Source organism: Hippopotamus amphibius, chromosome 10 (assembly GCF_030028045.1).
Source record: "Hippopotamus amphibius kiboko isolate mHipAmp2 chromosome 10, mHipAmp2.hap2, whole genome shotgun sequence".
Taxonomy (NCBI): Eukaryota; Metazoa; Chordata; class Mammalia; order Artiodactyla; family Hippopotamidae; genus Hippopotamus; species Hippopotamus amphibius.
The window spans coordinates 86,972,432-86,994,535 of record NC_080195.1 but is presented as its reverse complement, the minus strand read 5'-3'; the positions used below and the strand labels follow the sequence as shown (position 1 = coordinate 86,994,535).

Here is a 22,104-nt window from a genome sequence, read left to right as displayed (position 1 = left end):
TTTTTGCCTTTGTATAATTGGTACGCAGAGGTACAAAGATAAATGTCTTTATGAAATATTTTGACAATCTTTCAGCAGTCTAGAACCATTTGAAAACATTTTAATGATTTAGAATACAAATAGGAAATCGATATGTCTTAAATGTTTGGAAACTTAAAATTCTTTTATTCACAACATTTAATTCTCATTTGGTAAATATGGACCATACCATGGAGTCCATACTCTAACACATCTGTAAATTAACCTTGATGAATTTTTTTTCAATTTTTTATTGTGGTAAAATACACATTACATAAAACGTACTATCTTGACCATTTTTAAGTGTGCAATTCAGTGACATTAAATACATTCATGGTTTGCAACCATCACCACCTTCTGAAACTGAAAATCTATATCCAGTAAACAATAACTCCCCATTACCCCCCCACAACCCCTCACAACCACCATTCGACTTTCTGTCTCTGTGATTTTGACTACTCTTAAGTACCTCATATAAGTGGACTCATACAATATTTATCTTTTTGTGACTGGCTTATTTCAGTGAGCGTAATGTCCTCGAGGTACATCAAAGTTTTAGCATATTTCAGAAATTCCTTCCTTTGCAAGGCTGAATAATATTCCATTGTGTCTATATATACACTTCGCTTATCCATTCATCCATCACTGGGTGCTTGGTTTGCTTCCACATTTTAGCTACTATGAATAATGTTACAATGAACATGGATGTACTGGGTCTCTGTTTGAGACCCTGATTTCAATTCCTTTGGAAATGGAATTGATGGATCTTATGGTAATTCTATTTTTAATTTTTTGCGGAACCAACATACTGTTTTCAACTCTGGCTGAACCATTTTACCTTCCACCAAGTGCACAAGGGTTTCAGTTTCTCCACATTCTTGCTAACACTTATGTTTCTTGCATAGTAGCCAACCTAATAGGTGTGAGATAACACCTCATTGTATTGGGTTGACCAGAAGGTTCGTTCAGGGTTTGCCACATGATCCAGATGAACTTTTTGGCCAACCCAATAGTTTGGATTTGCATTTCCCTAATGATTACTGATGTTGAGCATCTTTTCATGTGCTTATTAGCCATTTGAATGATATCTTTTGGAGAGTAATACTTTAAAATTTACAGTTTATAAAAAAATTCGAGTGTTTCATCATAATACTTTAAAAATGACAGTTTGTGAAACATTTACCATTGGTAAGTACATGAAGGTAAATACGACTTAATTTCTGTGCCTCTGCTTCAGCTGTCCTCTTTTCCTCTAATATCATTTATTGCTCTGATAGTAACAGAAAATTTGGGTGAGGGATAAAAAGCATCTAAATTAAAGAGAAATGCACACCTTCTCCCCACATATCTCCTAAACAGCGCATTTGAAGGTGCAGCCCATCAGTGCCTGCTGATTTGCATAGTCACAAGGATATTCAGAGCATTATCTTAGCTCTCTTTTACCACACTAAAACAATCACTTGATAGTTCATTAAAAATCCACATAACTAGGAAGTCACATCAGATGGAAAGCTAATTAGCTGTACTGTTTTCACATTTTGTGCTTTTTCCTCCTAATCAGGCCTTTATTTAACACTACCAGCGCTCAGTTTTTTTCAGTAATTGTTTCAGATCAATTTGTTGTTGTTGTTCAAAGCAGTTATTAAAGGGACCCAATATGGTGTGGACACACTGCTGATTGTTAATTCCCAACACGTGTGTCTGTCAGGAAGCAGGTTAGTGATCACTCTTCTTTTATTTTCTCCAAGGGGCTGTTCACAGCCAGTCCTGGTCAGGTGCAAAAGTTATGTCAGGATTGTTTTATAATGCACTTTAGAAGCTACCTAAAAACTTGATAAGGCAGTGTACTTTTAGGTGCCAAGATGTTTCTGAAAGCACTGCCTCATGAGTTCCTGATAGACCTTTAGCGATCATATTGCCTAAGTATGATGCCATGAGAGATATATCCTTAGATGACCTTAGGGAAGCGATTGGGGAACTGCATTTAGGAAGTTATAAGATCTAAAGAGGGATCACATTTATTAGCTCAAACCTGAGAAACAGGTGAATTATGGAGAGATTATCCAAATGAGGAAGTATTTACTATGTGTGTACTTTAAGTAGCAATATGTTAGTTTATTAAACATACGAATCAATTTATAAAATTGTATCTTTTACTTTTGCTCACAAGTGATCATAGTAAGTACAACCAATGTCTTCCAAAGATAGGGTATGCTGGGTTCACATCTGTGAAATGGTATTTTTGCCTTCATGCCCAGGGACTGGTTTAGCTGATCCATGTTAATTTTGGTCAGAATTGCAATTTTGCAATCCGTAAACATCTAAACACCAATTTTCTCCCCCAGTGGTTTTCTAGTTAAGTAATTTAGTGGAAAAATTTGGTCCAAAATAGTATGAAGTTATTTATAGGCTTTGTTCCACTAATCATGAATATCCACATCTCTTTGCAGAAAACAATAATTTTGAATACGTTTGCTGCCTTGGACTCTCTCTGCAGTACCCCATCTCAGATCTGAAGCATTTGGAATTCCAAATAAATTTAACTGCAAAGGTTTTGGATATGGGATGATGGACCCAAACTGACATTTACCTTCTCTGGCCAATCCTTTAAACCCACTTTCATGTTGTTAGCTTTGTAGAATAGAATCTAGTGACCAGAGGGAGTGGATTCTTCACCTGTGGCTCTACTGGATGTTTGTTGACATTGCTGATAAGTTCCACAGTTTTAAAAAGGACTTAAGTTTTGTAATCATTATGTACAATTAGAATATATTCAGTATCAATTATTTGAAAGTTTCATTTTTTATGAGTTGGATAATGAAACAAAGCACTCAATACATTATGTATTCGTTACAGTTCATGTCTATTATAATTGTAGTATTTCAACTCATGGTGCTTTTCTGTGTCCCTGAAAGGACCTGTGATGGAGAGGAATATGTTGTCAATCAGTACTTTCACTTGTTTCATTATATTGTCTGTTTGAACTATCCTGTTCCAGTTTCTATTATGTGCATTTTGCATTATGCCCTCTAATTAGGACACCTATAACATTAAAAGTCATGATTCGATAATTAGTTAATGCATGTCTATCTTCCAATACCATATATATACCAATTGACACCCAAATAAAAATTGCCTCCTTGACTTAACCATATGTTTGGCTTGAAGAATTTTTAAATGTCTTATTAAAGTTGGAGCAAATGATGGCTTTGCTTTAGGCCAAACCACTGCTTCTTACGCTCTGTACAATTATGTTAATTATATTTTATTAAAATTCCCAGAGGCTTCAGCTCTAAACTAAGGGCCAATATGTAGTTGTTATTAATCGTAATTAATATTGACTACTTGTGTGTGTTTCTCTTTTTTTACAGTTACATTTCAAAGAGGAGATGGAGGACTAATGAGCAATGGAAGGTATACTAAGGAGATTTTTTTATAATTATTTTTAATCAGGACAGGAGAAACTCTATAGTAAGAGGCTATTATTGTAATAAACGATCACTTGTAAGTCTGAGAATTCTAGGAGGAATTAAACAGCTTACCGCAAGGTTTAATGATCTATCTGTTGTGCACTTTAGAGGAATCAAGTCCAGATGTTTCATATCTCCCAGATGCCCCTGAAGAAATTAGTAGTAAATATCACAAGGAATGTGTTCATTTGTTAGCAGGATGTTTATTGCATTAATTAGACATTAGCAAATGAAGTTGCTGTTGTTTAAGACTCCTTATTGGTTCTCACTAAATTGCTGTGAGTGAACAATTACACATAATCGATCACAAAGTAAATGATTCATGGATGATGAATAGGCTGTAGATTGATAGGACTGGATTCCACAACTTTGGATACTCAATTGAAATTGAGAAAAGCTGATAACAAACCCATACATCCTCATCTATTTTCCCTTTGCCAATATGGAGATTGTAATTAGGCTCTGGTAATAACTTCCAATCTCCCATTTAATCAATATTTTAGCAAAAAGAGATTAGGTCTAATGAGAGGTAGTGGATGTAGCAAGAAAGCAGTTGGATCTTCTTATTGCAGTTTCCATAGAAACATATGTTTCTCTTAAGGATTGTATCACAAAGGGTCTATCAAAAAAAAAAGTACAGTGATTATAGATGTTACTATATCTTTGTAAATATGCTAAGAGTACGGAAAAAGAATCAGAATCACATCTTTTATATTAAAAATGGGAATTCTTTATTAAATATGATATGAAGGGAGTTTTCTTTGTAGATTATACACACATGCTGGATCAGACCACAGTGGATCTTTTATCCCCTTAAAAAAACTTTAATACTCTCCTAATATTTTAAATTTAGAGAACCTGAAAATGTGCTATTGATGGAAGAGTATAAATACTGTCCATTAATTTCCCTTAAGTTCCTTGCCTCTAAATCAAGCATGAGGGCTCATAACACGGGTTACAGCCTCTAGGGGACAGATAAATATGGGAGCTGCAGGAATTGAGGAAGCAATAGCCCAAAGTCCTGGAAATGGCTGATACTGAGCAATCATTCTGAGCAATTGTTCCCTTGAGGTGCCGATTTATCATCAGACCTTGTTTCAGGATGCTGCTGTGTTACCAGATTCCCACCAGTTTCAGGAAAGGCCACTGAATTCATTTGGATGTCAGCAGAATCCCAGGCAGGACTCTTCTGCTTCCGCTGATGGGGTTAATCTATATATAGCCTTCGCAAACTGCTAAAATTCCTTAATTCTTGAGAGCCTACAGATTTTAATTTGAACGTGGATTAAAATCTTAAATTCTTTAATCCATTTTAGTTCATGAGACAGATGTCCAAATCTCTCACTGAGTTCCACGGATTGATATCTTTTAATTCCTGTTTTAGCCGTCCCGGTCTTCTAAATGCTGGCGATCCTAGTTACCCATGGCTTGCTGATTCATGGCCAGCCACGAACTTGCCAGTAAACAATAGCAATACTGGCCCAAATGAGATTGCGAATTTTGGGCGTGGAGGTAAGTTATGCTTTTCAAAATTTTGTCGCTTGTTATTTGTTTTCTTGGCTTTCCTAGATGTTTTGAAAAAGGCATACTAAAAAGTATTTTCTTTCATAATTGAATTTAGTAAAGCACATGTACTCATATGCTGTACATTTGCTAAATATTTTACTGTAAAGGTGTTGTAACTATTACCTTGAGTAAAAAAACTAAGCTTTTAAGGTCATCATTACTAACCAAGAAGATAAATATTCATAATTCGTTTTGTTTTTAGGACTATTAGTACAAGATTACTAAAATCAGAAACTATGCTGCCAAACAGGGCTTGTGATTTTGAACTAGTCATTTCACTTCTCTGATTCTCATTCAATATGTATTTATTGAGCATGTCCTGTGTAGCTGGCACTATGGCAGACAATAAAAATATAATAGCATATAAGAAGTAGACACAAATAAATATAACAACATGTTGACAGAGCTTTTCTGTAGTTCTACAACTGATAACAGGTCCCCCAAATAAAAAACAAAAAGATGCTACGTGGATGACGTGCTAAGGTCTTCAAAATTTGGTACTAGGGTCCTCTCCATAAGTCTTTAAGGAGACAGAATTGGACCTACTATAAATAATCACCACCTCCCCCTCTCCATCTTTTCATCCAGTCACTAGGAGAACAATGGGTTTAGGGAAAGATAGGACTGGAGAAGTCTCAGGCCCCAATGTTCAGTTCAGCCAGTACATGAGTTTTCCATTGGCAAAGGGTTGTGCAGACAGTAAATGGACTGGAGCTGGCTTGCCAGTATCCCACATGAAAGAGCGGCCCCCTGGGAGTAGGAAAGGTCTGTGAATGGAGTATTATTTAAGTTTATCTATGAAGGAAAGGTGGGGAGTCAAAAGTGGGTAGAGAAGAAACCTACCATGTTTTAAAGTCCAGAAAGTAAGGGAAATATTGACTTATTTAAGAAGTGAATGAATTTCCTAATGACTTGAGTACAGATTGCAAGGCAGAAAAAGTGGTGAGAAATATAGAAGGGCAGGTAACAGAAGACCTTCTGAGCCACACAAAGACTTTAAACTTTGTCCAAAGGATGATCAGAAGCCATTGACTTCAAGAGGAGAATGCTAGAATGCAAGTACTATTTTAAATCATCCATCCTGCTGCTGGGTGGAGAATGGAGATGGTGTGGAAATTTTGGGTAATTAATTAGGAGAATAGTGCTGTAATCTAAGGAAGTTCATGTTAATCCACTGGAGGATGTCTACACTTCTAGGTAGAATTAAAGCAGGAGACCCAGGGCAGAGCTAAATTGTTCCGAGTCCATTATAAGCCTCAGTGATGGATTTCACATGTTTGAGTGCATAAACATATTGACTTAGAAGAATAGTCATGGATATCGGCATTTTCTCTTTACGAATGTAATACCAATGCTTATTTGAATATAATTAAAATAGTATTTCGAATAATAAAGTTACTAATTATTGCACAACTCTACATTGTGTCAATACCAAATGAAAAGGAGGAATCTCCCTCCCATTCTCCAAATAAAATGCGGAAAATAACCAGCCCTACCTTATAGGTATGTAATGAGAATTAAATGGGTGGCTAAATATACAGGTTTAGTGCAAAGCTTGATATACAATCAGTACCCAACAGGCCTGACTGAAGAAAATGAGAAAATAGAAGGTAAATTGTATGACTCCTCAGTGTCTTGCTTACCCTCTGTAATCCAGTAACCCCGTTGCTAAATGTAACCCTGTTGAGATTCTCACTTGCCTAGACCCTCTGAAAGTGGTCACCTCCCCTAGATGTCCAAACTCTGAGCCCTGCAATTATAGGCTATCGCTTTACCTTGGGTAGTTCTATGATCAAGCATGTCCTCACCAAGAAACCAAAACACTCCTCCCTGCCCAACCACTGATTTTGAAATTCTGTTCCCAAAGCTTTTCTCAATCAAGGAATAGCTGCCTGTTTTTCTTGTATTTGTATTGGATTAACATGCCATTCTATCTATATATCAAGAATTAAATGCACGAAGATGGAGAGTGTTTTGGTTTTGGTTTTCTTCAGTTTCTAGCAGACCACAGCAAAATCTAAAATGTCTCAGTCTAATTTAGCCAAAGGGTATATCTGAAGATTTTCAAGGTTTTTCTTCCATTTCCACTTCATTTTCATGACATGAAAACATTTCACAGGTAGCTATCAAGGCCAAGACAAAGTTTTTTCAGGGTTTACTGTATCTCTTTTCAGTGCGATAAGCATTTTAAGCATTTACTATATACCAAAGAGAGGATTTTTTGCACATTTTATTTCATTTCCTTTGCACACTAAAAGTAAGACATAGGTAATCATATTTCTATCTTAGAGGTCAAGAAACTAAGATCAGGAAACTAAAGTTGGTCAAGAGGAATAATTTGAGATCTATGTGTAGAATCCAGATCTAACAAATTTTAAAGCCTAGGTTTTTTTTATTTACATGGCTCTGCAATTCCTAAGGTGGGATTCACATGTGGGATTGTGTTGCTATGTTCACTTAGAAGAATAATGATGAATACTGACATTTTTTCCTTTGAGAATGTTATACCAGGACTTCCCTGGTGGTCCAGTGGCTAAGACTCTGCACTCCCAATGCAGGGGGCCCGGGTTCCGTCCCTGGTCATGGAACTAGATCCCATATGTCACAACTAATAGTTCGCATGCCGCAACTATAAAAACAAGATCCTGCATGCCGCAACTAAGACCCAGCACAGCCAAATAGTGAAGTAAATATCAAAAATCCAGCTTTTGGCACCAAATATGTCAACTTTAATAGTAATCGAAAAAGAATGTTAAACCAGTGCATGTTTAAATGTAATGAAAATAGAATTTTGAATAATAGTTACTAATTATCAGATCTGCATTTATACAAACTATAAAATTAATTTAACTCTTCAGAAAGTGCTTAGTCTTTGCAAAATACTAGATGAGGAATTATGGAAATAGAGACATAAATCCCAGGTGCTCCTGTCCTCAAGTAATTTAAGATACAGTGAAGGAGACAGTCATTCATACAAGTAAGTATTCCAGCAAAAAGAAAGAAATGCATGTATAACCAAGGTCCTGAAAAACTGCAAAATGAAATCACGAGTAATTCCATCTGGAGGGAAAGGTTTCTATAACTCATAAGTGTCATATGCAAAATGTCAACAAATGCCAGCAACCTAAGGCACCAAGGAGGGGTAGATGTGGACTATGCGAAATGGAAAATGGAAAGTCCTGTCTAAAGATGGCAGCGTCTATTTGGTCAAGGCTGTTGGAAGGAAGACTGGCCCAGAGTTCCAAGCCATGTGATGTTATAGGATGCTCCCCTACATGCAAATATTCATGTATAAGCTTCTAACATTTCAATGTTGGGACACAATTCAATTTATTTTTTGAAAATGTAGGGGTGATCAAATAACATTTGAAGGAAATATGCAGCCTCCAAATCAATATAGAAGCACTTAGACTTGAAGGCTAACTAATTTCATCCAGCAGAGAGAGATTCTATTTCTAGAACTGTAGCTTTATCTGATGCAGAGTAACATTATGAAGGATTAGATTCTCGGACTATTTTTTTTTTCCATTTTTAAACATTTGAACACACAGCCATTTCAAAAACTTGCAGTGGTTCACAATATAAATCTAAAGCTTTGGAGAACCTCATATTCAAGATGTTGGGAAGTTGGAGTCAATGTTGGAGAAATGTGTTTATCCAGTTAATACTCATGCGTGAAAGACATGGTGGAGGAGCCAGAAACAAAACATTAAAAACTCCCCTAGAGTGAGCAATCTACTTTCACAATTTGGATGTATTATTAAATATCAAAAGTTTTTGAGAATAAAAATGATACTGACCTTGTGCTTTAGAATGAAATATGTTTCTTTGTCATCAAATTTTCTAATTAGTTTATAGCTAGAAACAAGAAGGGCAAGAAAGTAGTTATAAAATTCTGAATCCAAAAACAATTTACTTGCTTATATAACTTGGTGAAATATTATAAATGTGAACAACTTGGTGAAATGCAAATCACTGCTATGTATTTAAAATAGTTATTTAATAAAGTGCATATATACCTAATTATAAAACAAGTTGGAATTCCAGAGTTCAAAACCTTCAGAAAGACCTAAATCATACAGTGTATAAAATACATTATAAAGGTCTTGTTACTGTTGCTAAAGAAGATCAGTTTTAGCTTTTGTAAAATGCAAAAGCAAAATTATTATTTTTATAAGAATCCTTATTTCAAGTACTGTTGGTAATCATCTAATCTAAAAAATTTAGGATATTTTGTCTCTTTCAGCTTTCTTTTTGTGATGATAAGCTGGTTTTGGTACTGAGATAACTTGGTTTATTATTACAGTACTATAACTAGTTGAAAATTTCCCTTAATGAAGAAATCAAGTGGGTTGATGACCTCATGTCCTATGAAATGTGACTTTCAGAGCATACATTATTAAGGAGCATAATATAATTATATTCACTTTTAGCTCCACATGATTAAAAATAGTATTTGTGTGTGTGTGTGTGTGTTTGGTTTTGTTTTTTTTAGACTCTAGTATCTTTCTTCTGAGAAAGAGAGTAAGTGCTCAGAAGAGAGGTGGCAGTTTTGAATTTAAAAACATCATGTAAAGATAATTTAGCACACCAAAGTGATAAATGGACTGATTGATATTCAGTGTTGTTCCTAAAGTTTAATTTTACTCTTGTTGTATTACAACTTGAAACTATAATTCTCCACTTCTAAGATTTGGTCGCATAAATTAAGCTCACTGATCACTCAGATTGCTTTTTCTATAGTTAAATCCTGCTGTATTGTGAAAATGACTTATTCATGAAAATTTTCCTTTGTTATCCAAGAAAAAAAAAAAGCTACCATTAGTTGCACTCCATTTCTGGAGCTGTGAAATCAACTCAGATAAACAGCAAGTTGAAACTTCAGAAAAAAGTGTCTCATAGTTTGGAGAGTATAATTTTGGAAATTTTTGCATCTGTTTAGCTGTTATATTCCACATCTCTTGGGATAAAGTGGAAAAAGATGCTTTCATCCATGATTTGTAGATTCACTTTTGTCATTGCTTCAGTAAAGAGATAACAGTTTCATGGATTTTAAAACAGAAGGAACAACTGAAAGCATTTTTTAGTAGTGAAATATACCAAACGTCTCATTCATGGTTGAAGAAAGTGGGGGAAGGGAAGTGTTATGCAGTGAGATGTGAAGGACGAGCAGTAGGCCTGCCTGTCACCGAGGCTGATAGCTTGGCGATGGTTGTACATCATCTACCCTTCATTGGCTCATGAAGCCCATCTCAGCTGAAATGCAAACGTGTGGCATGACACATTTATTTTTCATCCTCATTCCTGATAGTTTTGGGCTTCCTGTGCATCATTAAATTGTTTCATTTTCCTATGTTCACCACAGATGTGCTGCCACCAGTTCCAGGCCAAGGGGATAAAACGGCAACGATGCTCTCAGATGGAGCCATTTATAGCAGCATTGACTTCACCACCAAAACCACTTACAACAGTTCCAGCCAAATAACACAGGCTACCCCATATGCCACCACACAGATACTGCATTCCAATAGCATACACGAATTGGCTGTCGATCTGCCTGATCCACAGTGGAAAAGCTCAATTCAGCAAAAAACAGATCTGATGGGATTTGGTTATTCTCTACCTGATCAGAACAAAGGTAACAATGGTAGGTCAAGTCCTTACTTCCTGAAGGGTTATTTTCATATCATTTTTGCATGAGATAGAAATTAGTATTTGTTGTTCAGTTTAGTGATTCATCACCAGGTTCACTACCTAAACTAAAAAAATATACCGGCATGTATTCAGTACCTTGCACAACCCCTACCACCACCAACCACCGTCGCTATCACCACACACCAACACCAACTGGTTTCATCCTTTTAGCTCTTTCTTCAATAGTGATCAGTAATCCATCTCAACTTCCATTAGGCAGGGTAGACAAAACATTCCTCCACTGTCCTATGACATCTGCTTCTGAGTTGCTAACTGCATGTTCTGCATGGGCTTGTGCTGTGAACTAATCACATGATGCCACTATGACCTCTGCCCTTTAACCCTTAGCCTTACTTTACATCCCTGACTACCGATTGGCTGAGGGATTGTCTAATAGAATGCCACACAACCAGTCACAGGATTTCAGCACCACCAGCTCTCACAACAGCTCAGAGAGGAGTGGCAGTCTCTCAGGTTGGTCTCATCACAGTAAGGAGAAATATTTGTTTGTCACCAGCATATGACCTGTGTTCCTAACGACCATGAAGAAGTACTAGATCACAACTCACTGTCAGACATTTATCTTTCAAATAACAATAACAGTTTATCCTAATGAAATCATGCTTTGGGGGAGGGCTAAAATTCACCATCACCCATTATGTACTAATTGTACAAGGATATATTCATGGAAAAATAGTACCATTTTACTAAATAATTATTAAGGAGCAGATGAGTTTGATCTGCCTTGAACCCTACTTAAGAGTCAAGAGAACTTTGCAATGAAGAGATCATATAGGAAAGTCAACCCCATGGCATGGACACCAAATAATGAATTCAACAAAAATGCAAATAATTTTGGAGATTGTTCATAATATTAGGTGTCTGGTGATGTGACTTCCTATTTTTGGACAACTTTTTCCAAAATATTATGTAATAGGATTTATTATCAATTGAATGATATTATTTAGAGTAAGGTCCTGACACCATTCAAAACAAGAATGTTAATATGGGACATTATTCTTTACATTTAATTTTTTTAAAAAACCCAATCTTTCATGTTGATAATTCTTTTGTGCTCTGAATTTTAATATATATTCAAGATACATCAGCTGAACTAACAGTATATAATACAGGTATCATATAGTGCATGTGGGGAAAAACACATTTTACTGGAAAGAAATATATACCTGTCATAATGAGTATCAGTGATTTTCTCTAGGCCCACGGGTCCTCATCTCTGAAATGAGGAGCTCCTAGTAGACATTTAACTTTCAAACATAACATGTATGTTGTGTATGACTGATGACTTTATCTGCACATTTCTAATTGATGCCCTGACCTTATTTGCTTATTTTTCATACTAATGATATGCTATTTGTTTCTATGAAGTTTTTTTTTAACCTCAGTTTCTTAGTAAAAGATTATAGTGTATTCTGATATGCCACAGGCTATGAGACATCAAGACCATGAAGAGTTAACTCTTTTACATCATCAGGGTAACATTTATTAAATGACTCTTCCTCAGAGATAGAACCCTTTCAGTCTGAAAATGTTAATGTTCTCTCTTCCCTCCAAAATGAGCCATTTGCTCTTCTCGTCTATTGGTAGAATTAGATACATTATAGAATCCAGAAAATTTTAAACATCTGTTATGAATTTAAACTAGCTTAATAATATAGGGAAATTTTTTGAATAACCTTGTGTGTCATTTGTCCTGTCATTTATTTATGATGAATCCCACAATTGTACTGAATAATTAAAAAATTAATTTAACCTAGGCTTATTTCATTCAAGATATGCAAAGTCTCAATATATATATATATATTTAAAAATGTATCTACTGTAAGCTATGGATTGGATAAGATCTGTGAATTTTTCATTAAATATTCTGTATATGTTGATTACCACTGAGTTTTAAAAGTTATCTTTTGAGTAATTGTAAGCAGAACATGATTCACAATAGTGCTTGCTGCTTTTTTGAATCCATTAATCTCCTGAGTGACATTTATATACATCTATGAATTATATTAACTACTTAATCTACATTTGAATACAAAATTACTTAAATCGGTCATAGAAAGCATTCTTTAGAAGATGAGTGACGTGATTATTCTCTTTTTAGTTTAGTCAAATTGAGTTTAATATTAGAACTTGTTTTATTCTTATAATCATAGGTATGTTTCCTAAGGCTTAGATTTAAGATCAAATTGCCCTATGGATATCAGATCATATCATATTAATATTATAAGACTTTCTTAATTTGTCAATAGTGATGAAACCAATTTAAAGTAATCACAGTAAGAAAGAAAATTGGACATTCCTGAATTATAATTTATTCAATAGGTAAGTTCGTAGCACTTCTCTTAAAAAAGCCGACCATTAAAAAATACAAAACATATTTATTTCAAAATAGTATCTGCAATCATAATTTTATATATATATACACGAATTTACAACACAATATCAGTAGTAATAACTAAATCTTTTTATATGCCAGTATTTTTTTAAAAATAGACTAAGTTTAATTTGAAAATGAGCTGTTTTCACAATTTTCTTTACCTAGAAATCAGTTGTTCAGCATAAATAAATGTAAATCCAAATATTTACATTTTCAGTTGAAGAGAGATGGGTCAAGTATGTTTAAAAGTCATCAAAATATGTTCCCCTAAAATATAATGCAGGCAATTCTCACCTTAAAATGCTTGATGATCTTGGGTTGCAAGTAACACCAACACACTGGGTTCACTTAGCTCAAGATATAGATCTCAGAGAATTTAATTTCCTTACCTTATATCATATGCCACTATTATGCTAAGAACCCACCTCTTAACTCATTCTAGAGAAGACAAATCATGTTGATTGTCTTACCGAAAGTGCCCACAATGAGAGAGCCGAAATTTCCCCCAAAGAGGGAAAAGTGAACGTTGAATGTCAAGCCCTCACAAATTCCCTCTGTGAATCACCTCTGCTTCCACAGTACATTTTTAAGTCAGTTGTTTGGAAGAATTGATAATGGCGTTCCTGACCTTGAAAGAGGATTTCAACAGAAATGGGTTCAGAGCTGCAAACATTGTAATTTCCAGTAAAGCTGCTACATTCTAAATTGTTTGTTGTCTTACTATGTGAATATGGACCAAAACTCAGAAAGAACCTCTATGTTCTCATCTATAAAATGGAGATGTAGAAACTTCCCTATTTGTGTCACTCAGTTCTGGTGGTGATCATATAACATTTCTAAAAATGCTATAAAAAGTGAAAAAAACATTGTACACATATAAATGTACAAGTAATAAAAGAGGTAAAACTAGGGGAAAAGCTATGAAGAACACTTGCCTAACCCATCCTTCTTTTAAGTCCTGAGACACAATTCTGATACTACCGAGAAAGATACGATCCCTGTTCATGATTTTGGTGGATTATTAGGAAACAAAGGATTAAGGTTCCTTAAACCTTAAACACAAAAATTAACAGACAAATTCAATCAGGTTTATTATTTTTATTCTAAGAATCAGGCTATTTCTGGGATCCTCACTGGGGTAGGAGGAGTTGGGTGTGGAATGGCTTTGGAAACAGGTAGAATTGAGTTTGCTCTGAGATAGAGGGGATGGGAGAGGGTGATAATGACTGGTTATTGAACGTTCTGTGCATTCTGAGCCCTTTATGGGCATTACCTCTTGTAATGCTCAAAATAACCCCCCCAAATAGTAACTTTGTGTCTTTTTTACATGTGTGGAAATTGAGATGATATCTATTGAATAAGTTAGCAAGTAAGTGAGGAACTAGGGTTTTCAAACCCAGAGATCCAGCTTTTATTCTCAAAGCAGTAGATATCTGCTCTCCTTTCTCTTAATACTTCTTCTGCCAAAGATAAAAAGTGAAAGGAAAGGTGAAAGCACTTAGTTTTCAGGGATGCTCTTTGAGTTATGTGTGTATGTCTGCACAGCACCTAGAAAACAGGCACAATTGCATAACTGGCAATTATGTATATGTCCAGTTCAGTAGTTTCATCACTTTCTGACACTCAAAGTTATTATTAAATTCCACAGTTTTCTGAATTGGCTGATGCAGGTTAGTAATTGGTAGAAGAAAGGAGATGAGGTAAACTTCTCATGATAGCTCTGTTGTTTGACAGCCCTGCTACAAATATTTGATGCTCATAGCTTTTAGTTCCAGACAGATGCAGTTCAAGGGGTCAATACCATTTTTTTTTTTTTGGAAATAAAGCTATTGGCTATAGTGGGAGTGACAGAATTGACCTAGGTTCCCCTGAAATATCTTTTTGTCATTCTGCTCAAGAAGTACACATCTGCATCCAAACTGTGGTCCGTTTAGGAAGAAACTTGATGTACTTAATTTTGGAGGAATAAAAAATGTTGCATTGAACAAATGATAAACTTTATATTTCATTAAGCTCTGGTAATTCCAGATATGGCTTATATGCTACCAAGTTGCTTTCTGCTCATGTTTTGTGCATGAGTTCATTTGCATTATCATAATACTGAAACTGACTACTATATTTCCATTAATTTTCCCCATATTTGGAATTTTTAGAAATCTTATGCTTAGACAGTTGGAAACTGCTCTCACTCTGTGCAAAACTAATTGTGCCATTCATTAGTTAAAAGTTCTATAAAACATATTATTGTGAAAGATTGACAAGTATCCTCCAGATTGTAATTGATTGATTTTCATAAGTTACTTTTGAAAGAAAACTGTTACTCTCCTGGATTAATTGAATTGAGTAAATTCTAATGGAAAAGTTTAGCCTGTATCCTTAGACACTGCATTTTCCACTGAGACAGATTATGCAAAAGAGCATTATAAACGCACTAAAATCTGACATTTGAAAGAATTTGTTATGGCCCATTATTTCGTCTAACAATGAAAACGTCGAGGCAGCAGATGTGAATAAATCAATAAATGTGCTTTTGCTACTGCAGCCATGTTTTTGGTTTATTCAGCTCTGCGGTTAATGCATTGTGAAAGAAACAATATCATTTTAAGTGATTTATGAAAGTGTTTTTCTGATTATATCATTTCATTGTGTATAGCTTTTAACAACTGTAACGTACTGATTCTGGTGTTTTGAAAACATAAATACATCTTCCCGTCTGATGTACTCTGTTTCTTCTGATACTCTCTGTGTCTGAATAAATGTATTATTACTTTCAGGTGGGAAAGGTGGAAAAAAGAAGAAAAATAAAAACTCTTCTAAATCACAAAAAAACAATGGATCGACCTGGGCCAATGTTCCGCTACCTCCTCCCCCAGTCCAGCCCCTTCCTGGTACAGAGCTGGAACACTATGCAGTGGAACAGCAAGAAAATGGGTAAAAGTGTTTCATACACCAGCAAAATGCCCAGGGTTATACTCCTTTCTCTGTTGTGCATTTTTGTCTTGATCCCCTGTTCTCTTCCTCTTTTCCCTGCCCCCTTCCCAGCCTGTCCATTGCTCCCCCCTTCCTTTATTGTTTGCCCCATCTATATATAAATACAACACCGCACATGTTGAGGACGTAGAATCCTTGGCCGTCAAGTGCCTTAGATTGTCGGCAATCATGATAATGCAGCCTCCATTTATAATATTGCTTGTTAGTTTGAAAGCAAGTAACCCAGAGCTCTGGGAACTAAAGAGGCACTCCTGAGAAGGGCTGAAAAGGAAATTAAAATAACCTTCTTCATCATCCCTCGCATTTCTCTAATGACTTGATGTCTGGCCATAGCAGGGCGCCCACTGTTGAGCTCCATCACAATGGGATAATTGTAGGGATCTGGCCAGTGGGTAGAACTTTAATCATCAGCTTTGATGGGAATTTAGGGGTCGGAACAATAAAAGAGGTTGAAGCGAATGCACACTCTGTAACAAAACCTTTTTAAGTTAGAAAATTTCCTTTAAGGGTCTTTAAATATGACCAGTTTCCTTATTCTTTCCCAAACATCTCACAAGAGTTAGTTTGTTTTCCTCGGTTAAAGTGTTAATTGATTATAAAGTAGAAAGACATTGATACTCTGTATTCTCTAATCCAAAAGAAAAAAATAGCAAGTCAGAAAAATCTAGTCTCTTTTTCTATTTTAATAATTCTAAGCACTCTGTCTTCCTCACGATTTTCAGGTCACCCACTGCTTTTGAATGAAACTGAAAAATACAGAATAGAGGCAGGTTTTCTTTTATGTAGAAGTATTTAGATATTAAAATATCTCAGTTTATTTAAATAATGGTTTTATTTCCTGTCTTGTTTTACATAAAGATCACGTGCACATGCTTATAATTTTTTCTTCATCTCCTTTTCTTTTTACATAAGTGCTGTCTTTGAGGTTTCCAGAATAACTTTCCTAACTAGAACTTTCTCTATCACATTTGCTTCCTAAAAAAGATTCTATCTGCCTTTTCTTTTTGTTACATAATACGTATACACATATACTCTATATATGCATTATACACAGATAGAAAATAGATAAATGGACACACATGTATGTACATAAGCATACCTCCATATTTTTTCTCATATCTTTCTTTCCCTCCAGAAGGCTTCATTTGCTTCTGTGGGATTATAGTCCCCATAGGCATGCATATCATTTTTATTTTACTTTTTTTAAAAAATTCACATCTGAAATAGGTAGTCAAAAGCATACCCTCTTTCTCTGACTTTTTTAAAAAACAAAATTTTGCACATGATCTTATGTAATACATATCAATAGTAAAATATGTTAGTGTCACACAATTCTTGGGAAGGGGAGCAGAGAACGGAGATGTGTATTTCCCAAGAAAATATTATTACAGGGCTTCGAGATATGCATTTTAAAGGGTATAGTTAGAAAATAAGGAAATAGAACTTGTAAACTGGGGAGAAAAAATTAGTACAGTTAAACATTTATGAACATGAAGTCTTGAACTCTGATAACATAAAAATTGTAGGTAATTTGGAATCTTGATTAGTAGACTTGAGATGACTTTGTCCATTTCTTGTTACATTATTTATATTTTTGTATTTTCTAATGTGAAAAGCTTATAATACTGAAAAAAGATTTTTAACTATTTTCTATATATATTTATACTTTGCTATTCATGATATTAACATTAAATATTTTACAGAAGACCTTTTATAGACTTGTTTATATGCCATGATTTGGAACTTCTGCAAATTTAAAGTTTGCTTGAAATACAAACAACAAAAAACCTTAGAAGTCACCTGTTTTATTTCTAGCAAGCAAGGATTCAGCAATTGTACTTCTTATGGTGATATGTAGATTTTGTCTTTGTTGTTTTAATATATCATAATAGAGAACTGATTCAACACACATTTTTTTTGAAGTGTATAAGAACTGTTAAGTGCAGTGCCAGGAAGGAAAGCAAAAGAGGTGAAAGAAACAAAAACACAATTAATAAGGAGAATCTGATCCTTGGTTTAGGAAGCTCACAGGAGTGGGAGGTAGAGATCAGAAACCACACACACACACACACACACACACACACATACACACACACAATTTTGTATGGCAAGCCCTAGCTAAGCAATATGTACAAAATAATAACTTGCATACAGAAAGGGATAATCGTGTATGGCAGATAAGGCTGAGGCAAGCCTATAGAAGTTGAGTTTTGAGGTGAATCTTGAATCATTTATTCACAAATAATAGTACCCAGAGTTGGGTGGCTGTTGGGTGCCAGGCTCTGAGCCAGAAGCAGAAAGAATGAAGGTAACGAGAAGTAATCCCTAACATAAAGTAGTGTCCACGTCAGCATAGATTTCTAAACAATGACTACAACAAAATGTTACTCATGTCACCATTTACTGTGCAGATGGAGAGAAATTTTCCTAGCCAAAGGCAAAAAATAGAAATAAAATGAAAGATGAGAAAAAAAGGAATAGTCCCATTAGTTTCCCTTTAATGTTTCCCACTCCTCCTTTGAAACCCTACCCTGTTCTAGTTAAGGTTAGTTACCCTTTCTTTATTTGTCATTATTCCTTAAGCTTATTTCTCTATTGTAATGCTCATCGCATTGCATTCTAATTGCTTGTCTATATCTTTCTGCAGTTGGTAGCTGCTGTATGAGGTTTGTTGAGTTTGAAACATGCATAGGGTAGAAGATAATCTGAGAGGGTGTCATGAGGCCAGTTGTGAAGTCTTGTATGTCTTAAGGAATTCTGATCTTTGGGTATAGGAGATGGAATGGAGGACATGAGGCTAGGGCAGGTAGATAACGTATGGATATTGAAGCAGAATGGCCAATACCATGAAAATGATAAGGGAATAAAATAAGGCAATGGCAGCAGGATGAAGAGAAAGGGGTAGATTTGAGAAATATATCTAGCCCAGAATAATTGTAATCTTGAATATTGTCTCTTGCTTTTTATTACAGTGCTTAATATTGTTTCTAAGAGCTTAGGTATCATCAAGTTTCTTTCTAAGCCTTTCTTGAGCCATCCCCCCCACACACACAATACTAAATATCAAAAGTTACCAGATCATTGTCCAAATAGAAAATTATTTGTTAATTCAATACTGTATCAACAATGGTAAGTGTTGTCTCTCATCACTATGCCTCTCTCAGCTAGACAAAAATGTATCAAAATGTGTTCGTTCTTAGCTATAAATATAATATATTTTAATGTAATCATATGATGCTAGGAAGAATTCAGTAGTAATTCAATAGAAAACTGATGCTTTGTTTTGCTATTGCAATAGAAATTGGCAGGCTTTTGTGGGCCTTGAACTGTATTGTATTTTTATTAGTAATTTGGTGTTTGTATCTGGCCTTTCACAAGTTAGTTCACATGCAACATTGATTTGTTTTCATCCTGCTCATTATTCACCAGGCAAGACAGATAATATGAGGCCTCATATTTCACTGACAGTAAGTCAAAGAACAAAAGCTTCTCTAGGAAAGGTTGGCCAAAAGACCTTTGGATTGGCATTAGAATCGTTTTCACAGTCTTTTTTATGTTAGTACAAGAAAAAGTTGAATTTCCATCACTCAAATAAGATACACATCTGTAAATGTGAAGGAAACTCTAAAAACAGAGCTGTGCTTCTCGTAACATTCAAAGAGCCATCTATTATTTTCTTGCCCTTCTTCAGAAACTACACAAAACCTAAGTATGTGTTGTTCTGGAATGAATGAAGACATGAATACTTCAGAGGTGATGCAGAGTTCTCCCTGTCGTATAATTTGCACCACATCCCAAATTTCATCTATTCTCTCACGTTCTTCGCCTAGACTTTCTTTTATCCCCCCACCCCCATTTTCCACTTCTTGCACAAATGACTGAGATGAATCCATGAATTTTTCTTAGTTCTGCTTATGTTCCGCAGGGGCACAGAGTTTGTTCACTACTGTTCAAGATTATCTTTGTAGAAAAGACTTGGAACAATTGATGATAAACATCCATTCTAGTTAAATGGAATATCAATTGGAGTATTTTTTAGTCATTTAGTACATTATGCAATGTAATTGTATAATGTTAAAAATCATATTTATATCTTAGCGTCTCCCTTGCCTGATGGTATTTGAATAATAAAAAAAAAAATGAGTTGAGTAGAACTAGTTACAATGTTTCTATGTTACCTTAACGCATTATATACACACACACACACACACACGTGTGTATATATGTATATATATCTATATACATATGTATATGTATATATATGTGTGTATATAGATGTATATACACCCATGTACCATTACTAACTCCTTCTCTTATGTTCTGTATGTATTTTCATTCCATATATGTGTTCCCTTTAAATTACTGGAAGTAAGAATAGTTTACTACTTATGAAGCAGGGAAATTTTAGGACATAATTGACTACTTCCATTTGAAAGATTGAATATTGGAATGTTCTTTCGTTGTTCAAAGATAGGACATCCATGGCAATAGTCTATGTAAGCAAAGAAAGTACATATACTAGTTAATAGAATAAAATTGTGCTATTTTGTAACAATTTTTGGAGTAAATTTAATTATAACTATTGATGAATTATAACAGAATGCATATTCCATACTGAAAATGTGCAGTTTTTTTAATTAGGGTTCTTGTACATATTTTTGTTTGACTTAGTAATATAGCATTTAAAGTTAAATAACTTAAGATAAGAAACCTAAGCATTCTTATTAATGAAGCAGTTTGTGAGTTTTCACTTCAGATCAATAAATATGCTTGTCACCTACTATTTTTAAGGTGTTATGTCAGATGTGGCCAAAGAAGAATAGTTCAATGTCATTTTTTAATGTAGCTTAAATCTCCTTGAGGAACAGGTACTATTAACATGTGAAAGGTTAAATACTAAAATAAACTGGACAACAGTTAAAGAAATCAACACTGGAAGTGGCGTAAGACAGTGTATAATCAAATTTCAAGTAAATGTGCAAAAATATTGTCAGTGCAAGTTCAGAAGAGTAATATATCAGTGCTACTTGGCCTCATCAGGGAAATCTTTATAAAAGATATGGGATTTAGCCTGTAGTTGAAGGATTTAGCCTGTAGTTGAAGGATTTGTAAGAGTAAGCTAGGTGAAATTGGAGGAGTCTAATTTATTTGAAATAAGTTGAATTCTTTAAACTAATGAACCAGAATGGAAAAGTACAAAGAAAGGAGAAAGCAAACCAATTTCTTTTGAGCAGGAGATTCTTGTTGAGAAACTGGAGAAACATCTGAAAAGGTGGGTTGAGGCTTTGACACATTTAATGGATAAGACAGAATAAAGTGAAATGAATGTTTTATTCCAAGAGTTCTGATGTTTTCATAGACAGAAAGTGTAAGTGATGTGCAAGATTGATTAGAAGATGGGAAAAATTCAAAACAATAAATCCAACTGGGATAGTGGGTTATGAACCTTTTACACTACAGACTCTTTTCTTCGAATGAAATCTAACTGTGATCTCCAACATATAAAACATAAAAAATGTCACCGTTTTAGAGCAGTATGTTTTTTTAAGGTCATATTGGTACTTATATAGTCAAGAAATTGGAATACAAGTTTAACCAATGATATTTTCTAATATATAAAAATTATATTATTTGTAACATTAAAATGTGCCTGATACTAAGATGTAAAAGACATTTCAGAAGAGATGTCCTTATAAGACTGCACAGGGCTTCTGAAAAAAAAGTCTTCAGTTTGCAACTCATTGAGGTAGAAGATTATTCAGGTACCCTCAACAAAAGATAAAAATTGAACAGCCAAAGATATCATCACATGCTGTATAAAAACCCACAGTGAATATCCATCACCCATAGGCAAAATTCCAAACTCTTTCTTGGGACTGAAGAAGCCTTTTGTAATCTAGCACATCCTCATCTCTCCTGCCTCATCTATAACCAACCTTCTTTATTTGCCAGCTCTTACCTGTTAGA

The 22,104-nt window shown here is 34.7% G+C and overlaps 1 protein-coding gene across 12 annotated transcripts in view; it reads left to right on the top strand.

The window, feature by feature from the left end:
- ROBO2 (roundabout guidance receptor 2) overlaps positions 1-22,104 on the top strand; it is a 570,793-nt gene that overhangs the window by 514,381 nt on the left and 34,308 nt on the right. For all 12 annotated transcript variants that reach the window (XM_057696195.1, XM_057696205.1, XM_057696199.1 and 9 more), the window contains 4 exons: positions 3,390-3,432; positions 4,873-5,000; positions 10,420-10,701; positions 15,921-16,077. In XM_057696195.1, coding sequence (XP_057552178.1) covers positions 3,390-3,432; positions 4,873-5,000; positions 10,420-10,701; positions 15,921-16,077 — 610 coding nt within the window. The remainder of the gene's footprint in view (positions 1-3,389; positions 3,433-4,872; positions 5,001-10,419; positions 10,702-15,920; positions 16,078-22,104) is intronic.